At 44.0% G+C, this 15,470-nt stretch overlaps 1 protein-coding gene across 1 annotated transcript in view; it reads left to right on the top strand.

The window, feature by feature from the left end:
• The window catches only part of GPR39 (G protein-coupled receptor 39), a 72,690-nt gene extending 57,512 nt beyond the window's left edge, over positions 1-15,178 (top strand). The window contains exon 2 of the mRNA XM_041473370.1: positions 14,655-15,178. Within this exon, the coding sequence (XP_041329304.1) occupies positions 14,655-15,178 (524 nt within the window). The remainder of the gene's footprint in view (positions 1-14,654) is intronic.
• Positions 15,179-15,470: the final 292 nt, after the last annotated feature.

Below are 15,470 nucleotides of genomic sequence, written 5' to 3'. Positions count from 1 at the left end.
AAATAAAGGTAAACTGTCACTGTAAATCACTAATTCAAGCAGAGTGAGTGAGCAGTGCACGGTTTGCATATTTCAATAACAATTAGGAAAAAAAATCCCTTGTTCTCTACAAATGTACAATGCAAATCCTTTCTCTTAGTGCTTCAGATGGGTAAAATGTTCTTTTGAGTCCCACATGTCTAACACTGCTGCTCATCTTGTTACAACAGAGTTTTAATTTTGTCCCTGGGACCAGATTGGGAAGGAGCTTTTTTTTAAACCCAACCCAGTATGTGTCTCAATCTGGGAAAGAATCCCTGCCTACTGCAGGCACATACACCAGCACTGACACCTCTTAACCCAGCTTTGAGCCTGCTGACCATACTTACTCATTTTATAATTAAAAAAGGCCTTTTGTCCTTGGTAATTGTGTAACTGCCCTTTTATGTCCCAGTAGTCCTAGATGAGGTTGAGCTGTGTGTCTTCCCTAAAGGTGTTCTCGTTTGACTCTTGCTCAAAACCCGCTTCCAACTACGATTTGTGCTTGTGCATGACTAGACCTTCTCCTCTACCCACCCTGATTTCCTTAAGCTACCTCCATGAAAAACAGGCTCATTTACTGGATCAGTGGGAATAACATTTTCTTGTGGCATGTCGCTTCAAAAAAATAAGACATTCTTGATACGATCACTGCCTTCAACCCTCCCCTCTTCCCATCCCCTCTCCCTTCTTCCATTACCCTTTACACTCCTGCTGCACTGCTGGATGGCTGCACATCCAGCACTTGCATCCTGTCCCTCCCTCTGCTCTTCATCTTGCCAGCCTAAATTGCTCCAGCAACCTCCTAATTTTGATCTGCAATCATTTTGCCCCAGTGGCTCATGGCAGTGCACAAACCAAGCACTCCCTTTCCTTTCAGGCAGGGCTGGCTCCTGGTGTGCTGATCTCAAAGTAACTCTGGAGCCGAGAGCTTTGTCAGGAGCCAGGTGCACCAAAAGGCAGATTAAAAATTAAAGCTGGAAGACAGAACATCCCTCTTAAGACACCATCCAGTGTTTTTTTCTTTCAGCACTGGCCAGGTGCTGTTTAAACATGAAGTTATAAAACCTCTATCCCATTATAAAAAAAAAAAAATATATCCTTTAGGAAAACAAACCAACAAACAACACCACCATCTTTTGATTTATTGGTGTGATATTTTTTTTTCCAAACAGGATTTCTGGCAGGTCCTTCTAACGTGGATAAAAAAAATGCATTGTACATAGGACTTTCTTGTTCAGATCAATTGGCTAAATTTTCATTTAGTTTCAAAGTGGTTCATTTTGTTGAGGCTTCATTTTGTGCAAACTTGCAACTCAAGAGGTTTCCTGTAGCTTAGAGAGATTGCTTTTGAATTGGTACATTATTCAGCCATGAATTGTTTCTTTAGTATATGAGCAGCTGAATGGGGCTTTTATTACAAATATGAATTTCAGTGCAGAACAACTACTATTTTTGCCAAAAAAGGAATGTAAACTTAAGCACAGGTCTTCATACTATGCTGAGATGCTTTTCCACACTGTGTCCATTGAGGTTTTTTTTTAAATACTTAGCAAAAAAATTCCATAGGGCACGTTCATATGATTGACTGCAAACAAGATTTAAAAAATAATACAGTTTAATGTAGAAATGTGGCTACAGCAGTGAGAATTGAAACACTTTTCCTATTATCTGGAGGTGCAAGTAAGTACATTTTGGTTTTTGTGATCAGCTGCTAATTAAACAGGTTTTCAGCTGCATTCAGCCCCTGATCCTGTTGTGAAGTTCCCAGTGAGTGTAGCAGGATTTCTGCAATCACAGAGGTAATGAGGTGGCTCAGGGTAGCAGAGCAAGTGCAATCCCAGTGTTATGCACCAGCCTTTTAAAATATGGTTTTCCTCTGTGTTGTTTCTTGTTGTTTACCAGAGTACATGATTGCTTTTACCTACCTGGAATTAGTTTCCATCTCTGCAGGATTTTTTGTCCAATAAATTAACTTGGGTGTATGGAAAGCAGTAGGACAGAAGTGCCTGGGTTTTGAAGATGCTGCCTCTGGATTTAGGGAGTCGCTGTAGATGGAATATTCTTGTAGCAAATCAGGTGACATTATTTACTTGGTGCTTGGGGTAAATTGGAGGCCTTTGTGTTCCAGCTGCCTTAGCAAAGAGGTGGAGGAGCCCATCAGTGCCCCAAAGCAGATCCCATGCTCTGTTTCACTCTAACAGGCTTTGAAGAGTTTTCCCTGACTGCAGAGGTGGGAGGCAGGGTTTGGAAGGGTCACCCACCTCACAGCTACCCAGGGAGCACCAAGTCCTGGCTCTTGGCTCTCTGACTTTGAGGAGAGAAGAGACCATTTTTGCTCTGGCGTTGTAGGAAAGAGCTGCTTGTCCTTTGATCTGTGACTTATTGGTTAAAGAAGTTTCTTGCCATATGGGAAGATGATTTATACATTTTGGGTTAATCTCTTGAATACTTTGAGAAAATTTAGCTCTATTCTTGGGAGTTAGGGTTTCACTCATTAGTTGGTAGAAACCTTACAAAGTTCAAAAGAAGGTATTTGAAAATGTCTTCCCAAGATGTCTTAGTTGGTAGGTCTCAGTAGAAAAACTTATTTCAAAGGAAAAGACCATTCTGGAAGGAGGACCAGAAATGAAAGTCCAGTGGCTATAGCTGTGTTAGGAGGGGCAGAGCAGCTACTAAATTATGTAGCAATGTCAGAAGCAATAGGATTATCTATTTCTGTCATGGTCTGGGTCAAACTGAAGACGAACAGTTGAACTTAAAGTGCTATGTAAATGCATAGGAAAGTTCTCAAATGCTTATAATCACCCTTTCAGTTGCTGTGGATTCTGATATTTAATGATCTTCTTTCTCTCTTTCACAGTCATATTTTTATTATATGTGAAAGGGTTACTGTAGAAGTCTTTTCTCATGGGTCCTGTGTGTCCACACTTGGAACCAGCTGCATGTGGCTAGAGGAAGAAATATATTTTGTAATCTACAGTAGGGTAGATTTAGTCCTTTGTAGAATCCTCTGTATCCTCACTATGTTCCAGAAAACACCATATTTATCACTGGATTCCAGAATTTATGTTAAAAATGGCATAATAGAATGCATTTCTACATCTTGATTCTTGTTATGTGTTTATAGAGTTTCCTTCAAAAAGCACCATTTCATTCCTTCATTTTCTGGAAGAGAGGGATAGAGCAAGCTGTTGGATACTTAAAGCTCAAGCTTAATTAGTTTTCTTGGGTCTGCAGTAATATCTTATGGCTCTTAGTGTTTCTTGGAAAGGTGCTACAAAAGATAGGGAGAGCTGCATGCTCCAGTTCCACCTGGAATGCTCTCATTAACTGTGGATTCACCCCAAGGAAATATATGAGAGTTAAAAAGCCAGCAAAATGTACCCTGTGGAGCTTGGATAAAAGAAAGGAGCATGCAGTGGTGTTTTTTCCAAACTTTAAATCATGATAAGGGGGGCTATTTCAAATAGATTACAGGCAGCAAAATGAGCTGACATCTTTTGCCATAGCTGAGCTACAGGGCTGAGGCTGGGTTTGTGGGGGAGAGGAAGAAGCACTGGCTGACATCTGCTGTGAGCTGCCCACCTGAGACATTTTGGAGGTCCCCAGCAGCTTCTGGAAGCAAAATGCAAATACCACAGCACAGACAGCAGGCTCTCAATCCAGATGGTGGCTGTGTGCTGGGCAAATCCATGTCCAGGTGTTTACCTGAATGCCATTTGCAGAGCACATTTGCCTTCTAACCTGGCATGGGAAACTTTGAATTAGGCTGCTGCCAAGGCTGTGTTGGGGGGAAGAATGCTCTTTATCTTTCATATGTATTCCTTGAAAATGCTTGAGAAAGGAGGTTTTGACAGGTTTGCATTCATTACAGTTCTCTGGACAGCTCCAAAATGTAAATAAAAGGAGATTCAGGTGTTAGCAGAGAAGAAACTTTGCTGCAATCAAAATACTACAGCTCCCTGAGTAGCCTTCTGGAGGGAAGCTGCAAACAAGCCATGTTTGCCTGGGATATTTTTCTTACAGTGATTTCAAGGAGCTTCGCCACTGCCCAGGGGTTTGATCCAAATAATCAAAGGTTAGGCCTAATTTAGAAAAGAAAGCTGCCTTGTTGCTTAGCATTTGCTTTGTTTCCCCCACTGACATGCTAGCCAGGACACAATTGAGAGTCAGACTGGAATTCAGCCCTGCAGGGCTGGGATTGCCACTGGAGATGGCTGAATCAGAGATTCCTCCTCTCCCCATCCTTTCCAAAGGTTCCTGTCTGCCACCACCACCCAGCTCATTTCCTCAGCCTCCTGCAGGTTATGATAATCACTGTTCTCAGGGACAGAGGAGAACAAAGAAGTGGCCTTCAGTCCGAAAGCTGAGCTGTCAGCCCCATGCCAGTGGTGCCACAGCTGCCTTGTGAATTTCTGCTCTCCCGTTCCCTGGCTCCTGCTTCCTGTTGCAGATTTTGGTTGGTGGAATTTGGATGACTACACGTGATTTTGATGGCAATTTGCTTTGGTTTCTCTTCTCACTTAGGCTGCTGAACATAAACTCCAATTGCATTTGTTTTTTAGAGCAGCTGGCAAGCATGATCGTGCTGCCATTTGTGCATCAATAATTTCATTTTCATCTCACTTGCTAAAATAGAGAAAGTTTTATTCATTTGCAGGTTTTTCGTACGAAAATCTGACTTGTGTATTGATAGTACATCTCTCATTTAGAGAGAGCTTTGCTGATCCCCCCATGATCATCAGTTCCATATAAAATATATTTAAAGCTTGTCTTTCTGGCAGAGCTCACTGAAGTATCTGATGTATCTGCAGAGCTAATAGAGCATCGTTCTGTATTTGTATTCTGCAGTTGATTGTTCAATGATTTCTCCTGCTGAATTGCAATAGATGAGCTGTTTAATGTTGCAACGGCTCATTTTGTAATGTAAAAACAAAAAACCTCTCAATTCCAAATTGTGTTTGCTAGTTAGAATGCAGAATTTAAATGAGATTTATATGGAAGATGTATTTCCCCCATTGTTTCGCCAGTGCAGAAGGAAAACAGGTCTTCAGTCTTTCTAAAAGAAAATCAAAGCAACCATGGTAAGAATTTGTTTTGCAAGGAAGAAGCATCAATAAAAACTAAACTTCTTCCCTTCTACACATTTCAGTCCATATTAGTGATTTTTAAAAATACTTTCTGAGTTCAAAAATAACAATTTCCAATAAGCATGTCTTTCCTGACAGCTGAAATGTTAAAATTTCAAAGTGAGCACTTTATATTTATTTTACCCTGTTATGTCTTCTGCTGCTGAGTCAATGAATATTTCCACAACATTCTTGATCTTCTTTTCACCAAAGTAGCCCTGATTTTAAAGGGGCTTTTATCTTTTACTGGCAAATTGTGCTTGTGAAGGGCAATGAATTGCTCAAAAGCAGATTTTGAGCTGGATTTTGTCTTTTGTTGACAAACTGCATGAGATGGGCACCTGAACGAAGAGTCAGCTCTCACTTCGAATGCCAAGTTGGTATTTATTGTCTGTGTATGATTGTTTACCCACCTCAGTGAGGGAAAGCACCCAAGAGGGCAAGGGAGCATTGGAAATTCTGCTTTTGGGGGCAGCCTTGGCTCTGTGCAGATGTGGGGTCCCAGGCAAAGGGCTGTGGGGTGTTGGTGAGTGACCTGAAAGACGAACCTGTTCTCAGGGCATGCAGTTTTATTAGAGATTACAGCATCATCTCTGTGTTGTGCACATTTAGGACTGAATTATAGCTGATGAGGAGTTTGATGTTGTAAGATTGGTGCTGAAGAGCAGGATAAACCTCCAGTGCCGGGTCCATCCTGGAGCCATTGGACGTGGGGGAAGCTTCTGGCAGCTTCTCACAGAAGCCACCTCTGCAGCCACCCACTGCCAAACCCTTGATGTGCAAATCCAACACAGAGCACTAAAACTGACATGATTCCTTCTGGTACTCCATGAGCATGTCTGGTTTTTAAAAGCATATCAAGACTTTAATAATTATTTCGCAAAACGTCTGCTGACGTTCAGTAACGATACTCCTGTCGTGAAACCTTTTGGGGTGTTTTTAGGCTTTTTCTGGTGTTTGTACTGCAAAATGACAGTATTTAAAAATATTTGAGAAGCAAAAATTGACCCTGCTAGGAACTGAAGATAATTGTCAGACATTTTAAATTGCTAAGAAGTAAAACTGTTAACACTTGTGTCCTCACTAATTATGTTCTGCATATCTGTGTTCCCCTGGCAACTTCTGGTGCCTCTGGTTCCACTCTAACTAAGGGCTGTGGGCTGTTAGATGATGGTGCAAAGTAAAAATAGCTTATTCTTCTAAAGAGCAATGATTGCCATTGCTTGTGGAGAAGTGTGTGATGGTATCCCCCTAAGTTATGTTCCAGTGCTGCAGCAAATATTTTGCTGTAGTGCCCTGCAACTCCCAGATGTGTGGATCAGTGATACACAGACCTGAAAATTTGTTTCAGCTCCTCTTGTAATCTTCCTGTTTAATGGCAGTGTTCGTGTTTCTCAACCCAATGTGCTATTATCAGCTGCAGAGAGCTGAAGTACAATGGACACTGAAGCATCATCAGCACCTCTGCAAGGAAGCTCTGGTGTTCTTCTGGCAGGTTCCTTCAGCACTGGCTTCTATTAAAGGTCAGGTTTCTGGAAACACAAAATTGGCCTTGCTCTTTGCCAGTCAGGCACTGTTGGGATGTTGCTGTGCTTCAGCCAGCCCAGAGCAGCTCTCTGTTGCCAGTCAAGAGAAGAAATGTGTGTGGCAGGGCAGGGAGAACCTGAATGGGGCAAACTGTTGGGTGATGCTGGGGTTTCAGGCAGAGAGAGGGATTGTGGGGATGTTTTTGTATCCCTGGTTTGGCTCCATGACACCACACTTGGCCAGAAGCTCTGAGAAGCCAGCTTGGTCTCAGTGATCTCATGGTGCCCTTAGGGGGATTTAAGGCAGGGAAGTTTGTCCAATCCAAGTGAGATTTTGGATTCTGCAGCATCTGCTGGGCCTCAGCAATGATTTACATGGTCACCTGTGAAATGAAGTGTCAAAAGCAGCAGCAGGTGATTTTCTGGTGCCATGGGGCAAATACTTGTGTGCAATTCTTCTTCATGTGCCTGACAACTCCAGTTACCTACAGAAGCTTTAAATAATATAAAAGGTAGACTCCCTGTGTTGTCACTGCCCCACACCTGAACACATCGCTGTTCTGAGCAGAGATTGACCCCTTACAGGAAGAATTTGTGCATCACTTCAGCATTTGGGATTTAGTGAGACTCTTAATGGTGGCTTCAGTTGGAAGAGACACAACCTTATGTGCAACAGAACAGCAATATATTTTTTAAAATCTTGCAGGTTTGGTTCATTTATTGCCCCAAGAGGCAGCTGGTTTTTCCTCAGTGCCTTTCACTTGTTGCACCAGTTCTTGGAACAGCGCTGTCCTGTCACCCAAGCGTGCTCGCTAATGAGACGTGGCCTCGTTGCACAGCACCCTTGGAGCTGGAGGAGAATAATGAGCATGAGATGGACCCAAATGCCTTTGAAGGCTGTGGGACTTGCTGGTCCATTGCTTTTTTGCTGGAAGCTGTTGATGGGATGTACATGGAGCTGGTTTCCAGCCGTTTCTCCCAGGCCATATGCTTAATCCTTCCAGCAGTATTCACCGCAATAACGAGTTTGTTGCTGGCCTCTGTTCAGTCCAAGCCCATTCTGAGAAGGGCTGTGGGGTGCTTGCCAGAGCCTCTCTGTGAACACTTAGAGATTTTCCTGCCTGTGCTGGTGACAAAGATGCTGTCTCACTCTCTCCTTTGCCCCTGGTTCCCCTGCAGAGCCAGCAGGGGCAGGGGGTTGACCTCAGTTTTGCTCTGCTTGTGGCACCCGTGTGTGGTCTGTCAGTGAGGTGGCTCCACAGCAAAGGCAGCGAGTTGCTGATGTGCAGCCATGAGCAAATCCCTGTTCTCTCAGGGGGCTGCCCACAGCAGCCAGCCCAGATCCGGTGTCAGAGCCCACAGGGAGCCTGAGGGTCTCCCTGGTGTTTAGAAAAACTGAACAGGAAATCCCTGGGAGACAGACACTGGCCATGTCTTCTCATTTTTTCTCCCTGTAGTTACTGCCTGAGTAGGGCTAGTTCACTTATTGCCTTCTTCTCTTACAGAGAAGGATTTATGAGAGTCAGTTCTGTGATTGTGAAAGTTGAGGATAAAAAAAAAAAAGAAGAGAGAGTTGCTGAATAACTTGAGCTTATAGAAAATGCGTGCAGCAATGCATGTATTGACTTGTTTCAGTGAATATCAAAATTTATTGTCCCTTGAACTAAATATTGATATGGACAAAGCAATATCAATATTTATCTCTCAGGTTAATACATTTTATATTCGCCTCAACCTACATCAATATATGCTTATTATTACGATAATATTTGTCCTTCAGCAGAAGAAACTTGTATGTGTTTGAGAGGGGCAAGGGAGAAGTTTGTATTAGTATTCTTTTCCTGTTTTTAATCTTTGTTAGAAGTTTATCCTGCCCATGGAGCACAGTGCAGCCCTCATTCAAGCAAAACCCTTACTGATGGTTGTGGCATTGTGCACTGAATACAGATTGGCTGGTGGGGTTTTGGGAAATGGGAGATTAATGGTCATGAGTATGCTGGTAAGGGCAGTGAAACCACCCCTTCTGTTTCAGAGCCTTGGTGGTGCTCCCTGCAGTGGCTCTGTGCCCAGGAGCTGCCTCACTGCCCACAGTGACAGGGACACAGAGCAGGGGACACGAGGGACGAGGCTGATCTGAGACCCAGCTGTGAATCTCTGCCTAGACAAGGATGCTGAAGTGTTGGACAGGGCACACAGCTGGATCAGATGGCAGGTTTATCTCACGCCCGTGTGACAAGTGTGAGTGTGTCTGCGGGCCAGCTGGAGCTGGATTTGTGGGCACTCTGGTGCCACAGAGAACTCAGCAGCCTGCTTGGGCCTTCTGCAGTTGTGTGTGGGCAAGAGATGTGTGGCCATTTCTCTGTGACTGGAGGATTATCCCTCAGATCTATCCCCTTCCCTTTTTTCCCTTATTCTGGATCTTAGAGAGCAGGGTAGAGGTTTCCTAGAGATGATGACAGGCTGTACAAGAAGGATGCAGGCATGACAGCACTGAATATCACAAGACTAATTTAGGATACACAAAGGCCTTCTAGCACATGATTTGTGCTATACAGACCCTTTTATGTGGAGATACCAGCTCTGGCAAAAACGCTGCAATTTCCACAGAAGCCTTGAAGAGACACTGCGGTTCCTCTGTGGAGCTTGCTTTTAAACTTTCTGCCCTTAAAAGCAAGGGAGATGATGGGGGAGGCAATGATGGGGCTGGGAGCAGAAGTAGAAGGTGTGTTCCTGTTTCCCACCCTCCTGTACACCCTTCTACTCATCAGCAGCCCATTGCTGTTGGTCAGAGACAGAGAGGGGGTCAGTCACTTTTTGGACAGCGGCTGACACCAGGAACTCACCAGGAGCTGTTAAAAGCTGCAGGCTTGGGTCTGAAATTCTATCCAGCTGCTGGAGGAGCAGAGAAACTGCTCCAAACTCTTCCCTGTCCAAAGAAGGAGCAGGAGGAGATCCTTGAGACTGGAGAGCATGGAAGACAGTCCCCTGCTTGGGGTGCTCCAGCCAGCCTGCCTCAGTTTCCCACGCCGAGGCAGAGCAGCCTGCGGTGCTGAGGGGCAGCTGCCATTCAGGCATCACTGCCTGCTTTCCTTGCTGCACTTACAGGCCAGACTTGCAGCAGTGTAAGTAACAGCTGTTTGTAAGCTGACATTTCAATGACAATTGTCAGGAGACAACAAGCATATGGCAGCGGACTCCTCACGTGCAGGGAGCTGCAGCAGCAGAGGCACCGAGCAGCTGCAGATGCTGGAAGACAGCACTGCATTGATCTGCAGCTGGGAAGGTCATCTCAGTGATTGAAGGCTGCATGCCCTGACTCTTCTTGGAAGCTAGAAAGACAATAAACTAGTGCCTTATGTCCTTAATTCTAACTTAAAGCAAGATTTTTGGTCCTGGTTAAAAGAAATGTAACACAAATACAAGCCAAAACCCCACCTCCAGAAAGTAGCATTCTTAATTAGTACTTCTGCCTTTGCTTTTTCTCCCTTCTCCTGAGTTATTAGTGGCTGATACTGAGACCATTGAGACCCTGATTAGTGGGAAGGTATCTTTGCACATTTTCAAAGCCTGTAGCAGAATCCAGTAGGGACCAAGTGCTTTTCTTGTAATTGGCATTGCTTTGTGATGGTAAACTTAATAATTAAAGGTTGTCTTTCTTCCTCTCTTGGGACTTCTTGGCACTTCTGATGCACTGTTTGAAGACTTTGTGACTAAGCATTAGTGTCATGTCGTGCCTTTGAGTACAGTCAGGCCAAGTACACAAAAGTGAAACCAACACACAAAAAAGCTCTTCCTGTGAACCAAGTGCATTTCTGCCTGCACTTGACTCACAGCTCAGTAACCATATGCTTATATTCCACTGACAATTGCCATTTAAATGTCAGTTTACAAGCAGGTGCTGAGAACCCGCCTTTGTGTCATTAATCAGATGCCAGAGAGGCAAACTTTGAGGTCTGCCTGTGCTTTGGGCTGGCTGGGACAGAGCAGCAGCAGAGTCTGGCAGACCTAGACCCAGCAGGATGGTCAGGGTTAAGTGCACAGGCAAAGGACTGTACCTGAGGTCACCAACAGCCTCAGCTAAGGGGCTGTGGCAGCCAAAGAAAAGCTGTTCTTGGCACTGTCTGGTAGCAGTTATGATCTTGTTGACAATTTCAGGCTTTTTGGGATGGCTGACAGCAGCCAGGATAGTGGCAAAGCACCGGCTTTTAAAAGGAGACAGATTTAAGTGCTTAGGTACAGAAAAAAAAGACAAAAATCTGTTTAACAGAAGAACAAGGGAAAGTACAGAAAAAGAAGCCCTCTCTACCAGACATCTGCACATATTTAAAATCTTTCCCAATAAAGTTCATAACGAATTTAATTCAGTCCCCTATGGCCCAGAGGAATTTTCTGAGTAATAAAAAAGTATTGCTAAGGGATAGATGACTGCCAAACTCCTATTCTCTGCCAGCAATGAATATTTATACTATTGGCACTTAAATGCTAGGTTTATTTTACTACATAAATGATCCTTTGTCACATATTAAGAATTAATACTGTGAGATTGACTTTTGGGAAGTTAGAATAATGATTCCCAAATTTAAAGTGTTGTTAAATTTGTATGCTTTGTTTGTAAAGAGGCTTGGGCTGGGTTTTTTTTTCAGATTCAAACAGTAGTAGAATGTGGTAATTCCTATTTTGGGATAAATTGTTTTGTGGCTTGTTTATGGTTTAACTTTATAATGTAGTTTTAGTCAAGGACCTTTTCATGTCTTTTGTTTTGTTTTGTTTGTTACCTTGAAATATCTAAATCAATGTTAAATGAATTCTAAGCTCCTGCTCTTACTTAAAGGTTGAGATGGTCTTACAGAAGGTAACACAAGGGCTCCTGGCTTCTACTGGCATTTTTCTAATGCCATTCTGATGATTAAACTGGAATAATTCAAATGTGAGTTGAAAATTTCAAGCACCAGTGATGCAGGTTGCAAAACCACAGCATTACTTTGTTTATAAACATTGTTATTCCATGGAAGATAAAGCTCTGCTCTGTGTCGCTTCTGTGCAGTGGTCAGGAAAACGGTGAAAAAGCAGAGCTACTGATCTTTCTAAGAGGGAGTGGAAGGCAAAGTTGGACATGAGCTGAAATGTGAAGAATTATTCCCATCAGGCAGCAAGCTCACAGGAAAAATACATTATTGCTGGTGTAAGATTCAGTGTGGTTTCCATTCTAGCTGGTTAAGGCTGCATAAGCACCTCTGGCACAGCAGCACAACACAAACTCCTGGAGCCCGAGCCCAGGCTCAGCCTGACAGCAGCAGAGTTGAGCTCAGAGGCTTCCCGAGGCTCTTCTGCTGTGCTTCCCTTTACTCCACACTGCCATGCCAAGTGTGAACGTTGGAAAAAAATATTGTGAGTCTGTCAGCATGTTTATTTGCATGGTGCATCTCCTTTGAATCAACAGGCATCTTCTCAATGTGTGAAAATGAACAATTAGTCATCCCTGGGAAACAAGAGTTTTGCAGATGTCCCTCCTGCTCCCCAAGAAACAAACCTCTCTGTGCTGCACAAGGGCACAAGCAGCTCATTTTTCACTTGCTGTACACACTACCAGATATTCACTTCTCCAGAACAAAAGCGTCTGAAAAATATAAGGGGGTATCTTAAGCACTTGGCAGTTTGAATTAAAAAGAAAGGTCAATGCCAAGGAATTCAGATAGAAGCAAAAAAATTCATCAGACATCTCAGAGTAGTGCAGTTGGGCTTTAAAAATGAATGCACACATTGTTTGCTCAGTTTTTCACAGCAGCATTCATAATTTAGGAAACTATTAATCAGCATGATGAAGCATCCTGTTTCTAACCAAGAACAAAAAAAAATAATTGTACAATACAGCTTATTTTCTTCTCAATTGGAAGAGATCTTCTGGTAAAATTTGATGAGAATTCCACAGATTTGGGCTTGTGAACTCTGTGTTTAAGTTGCACCAGAGAAAAAGCCCCAGTGAAACAATAGAATCTTTCCACTGTCTTTTGTAAGATTCATCACAAGTCACTGCTCAAGGGGCCTTATTTTCTTTTGGCCCATGCCAGGACTGACACCTATAGTTGTTGAGCTGACAGCAGGAAAAGAGCAATGAAGGCCTCAAACATTTGCAGGATTAATACAAAATTCAGATCACAGAGGCACAGCAGGTACTGAACAGTGAGGGAAGGTGGCAGGGGAAAAGCAGGGGCAGGAAGGGGACTGTGGGACTGAGAGCAAAGAAACAGTGGCTGGGGAGAGTTCTGGTAGGCAAAGAACTGAAAATGGCAAAGGTTTTGGCGATGGATTTACTACTGGCCTGCCAACAGCAGCCCTCCAGGGCTCTTAAGCCAGTGCTGTAGGTTTAAGATCTGCTAGTTCCCTATCCCAACAAAGTTATTGTGACAGAAGTGATTACAGAAGCAAGGGATCCAAAGGACAGCTTTTATTTGGTAGCTCATTCAGGGAGATAATAAATTCGTCAAAGTAATTATCCCTTTTATGAAGAAAAAAATTAAATTTCTTTTTTTAAAAGGCATTTCATACCTTTCGTTTGCTTGGGGGTGAGAACCTGGACAGAGCCTGATGAAGCTCTGGCGGTTTCAAAGTTATGAAACTTTCTTGTATTTCCTGCCTCCCTTCCCTGCTACATTCACATCCGCCTGCTAGTGAAACATGCTTTTCCTGGCTTCAAAACCCCGCTATTTCCAAATGGCATTGCTACAGTGACCTCTCCAGTGGGGGCAATCCGACTCAGCCCAGAGAAGTAAGAATTAAACAGCTTCTGTGCTGCTGTAGGGAGCAGAGGTCAGGCACTGGATGAGGTTAACAAGGTGACACACAGGATGAGAACTGCCCCACCAGGACACTCCTTGCCCCAGGCTGCAGCTTCTGCTCCCTCCAAAGTTCGTGTAAGGCACAGCTCCTGCACAGAGAGAAGCAGAGAGGGGACAGCAAACTGGAGGCTGCCCTGTGAGCCAGCACTGCTCGGCGCCGGGGGAGCAGCAGGAGGAGTGACTTTTTGTACCTGGCATGTCACACAAGGTGTGTGTGTGTGTGTGTGCGCAGGATTCCAGCGCTGGCACACAGGAGAAACAGAGGATGCCATGAGGTGCCTTGCTCCTGCTCCATGTCCTGCCTGGGAACAGCCAGCTCCAGTCACTGACAGGTTCCTGCACCCTGCGGAACACGCTCCATGCAGGCAGAATTGTCAGACATCCAACACTTCAGCCACCCCTTTTTAATGCCATTAGTGATGCAGCAACATGTATTTATATTTACATATAAATACAAAATGGTCAGATACCACATTTTAAAGCGTAATTTACAATCTGAAACTGCTTACACTTTCATGACTAGGCTTGGGTTTTTCTCATTTACATTCATCATTTAATTCCACTGGAATTTGATTTTTAAGAAAGCCCAACGTATCTTAATTACCGTAAAAAGATCCATACACATTTTACTTAAAAATAGCTTCTGTAAGAGGAAATCTACCAAAAATAACACGAAATATATTATTATGCATACATTTTCTTTTTTGTAAAGTACAAACAAGAATCTGATCTCTTCTGGGTATTGCCTGATCTAATATGGCTATAGGTTCTATTTATTGTGTTTGTTTTTCAAAGTAAAGGGAAAGACAGAAGAAATGTAAGAGCAGAAACCAAACTAAAACCATATTCTTTCCGAAGACACGTATGATCAGAGAAAGAACACTTTGAAAAGCAATAAATGACACCAGGTACAAAGAAACACCATCCAAGCACTGTGCAGTGTTTTGTCTGAGCATGTGCCGCAATGACCTTGTAACAGTTATTAAAAACAACAAACAAAAAAATGCTACCGGCAGAAAAAGCTGTCAAGCAAAACACTGAAAAATTGGTACCATTTCCTAACAAGTAAGTGCAGAACTGATAGTACTTTTTGTGTCTTCCCCCACGTATGCAGACCTCTTTCTTGCTCTCTCTGCCCGCAGGACTGATCGTCGCCACTCTGGCGGTTTGCTGGATGCCAAACCAGGTCAGGAGGATCATGGCCGCTGCCAAACCAAAGCAGGACTGGACCGTCCCCTACTTCAGAGCCTACATCACCCTCCTCCCCATCGCCGACATCTTCTTCTACCTCAGCTCGGTGGTGAACCCGCTGCTGTACAACATCTCCTCCCAGCAGTTCCGCAGCGTGTTCCTGCAGGTGCTGTGCTGCCGCCTCACCCTGCAGCACGCCAACAGGGAGAGGTTCCTCCGGGCCAACCAGAGCTCCGCGGCGCGGAGCAGCCGCTCCCTGCGCCCGCTGCTCTTCGTGTCCTCCAGGCGCGGGTCTTCCGCCAAGAGCAACGCCAAAGTTTTCCTGAGCACCTTCCAGAAGGAGCCCACGCCCAGCTGCAGCCCGCAGGAGACGGGTCCTGCACCCCCAGATCCCAGCCTGGAAGCGGCGCCCCTTGAAACCAGCTCAGAGCCCAGTCAGGGTGCACAGAACGGCTTTTGTGAACATCAAGTGTGACTTCCTAAGGCAAAGTTAATGCTTAGCAATGAGCTGAAAGACATGGCAATTGAAATGACCCAGGAAAGTGACAACATCGCAAAAGGAATAACACGGATGGATTTGTTTCCAGTTATGCAAAAGGAACAGGAGGTCTGTATCCTGCTGGGATTTTTAAGTGCACACTGGAAATTCAATCTGCTAACTGAACTCATTAGCTGACAAAAATATCAGCCCCTCTTCTCCACACAGCCACTGAACTTCCCTTGCTCTTGACAGGGATTTGGAAACAAACAGAAAATAATTGCAGCGT

Source organism: Pyrgilauda ruficollis, unplaced genomic scaffold, assembly GCF_017590135.1.
Source record: "Pyrgilauda ruficollis isolate IOZ18807 unplaced genomic scaffold, ASM1759013v1 scaffold3, whole genome shotgun sequence".
Taxonomy (NCBI): Eukaryota; Metazoa; Chordata; class Aves; order Passeriformes; family Passeridae; genus Pyrgilauda; species Pyrgilauda ruficollis.
Note: the sequence above shows the minus strand (reverse complement) of the source record. Positions and strands in the feature narration are given on the sequence as shown.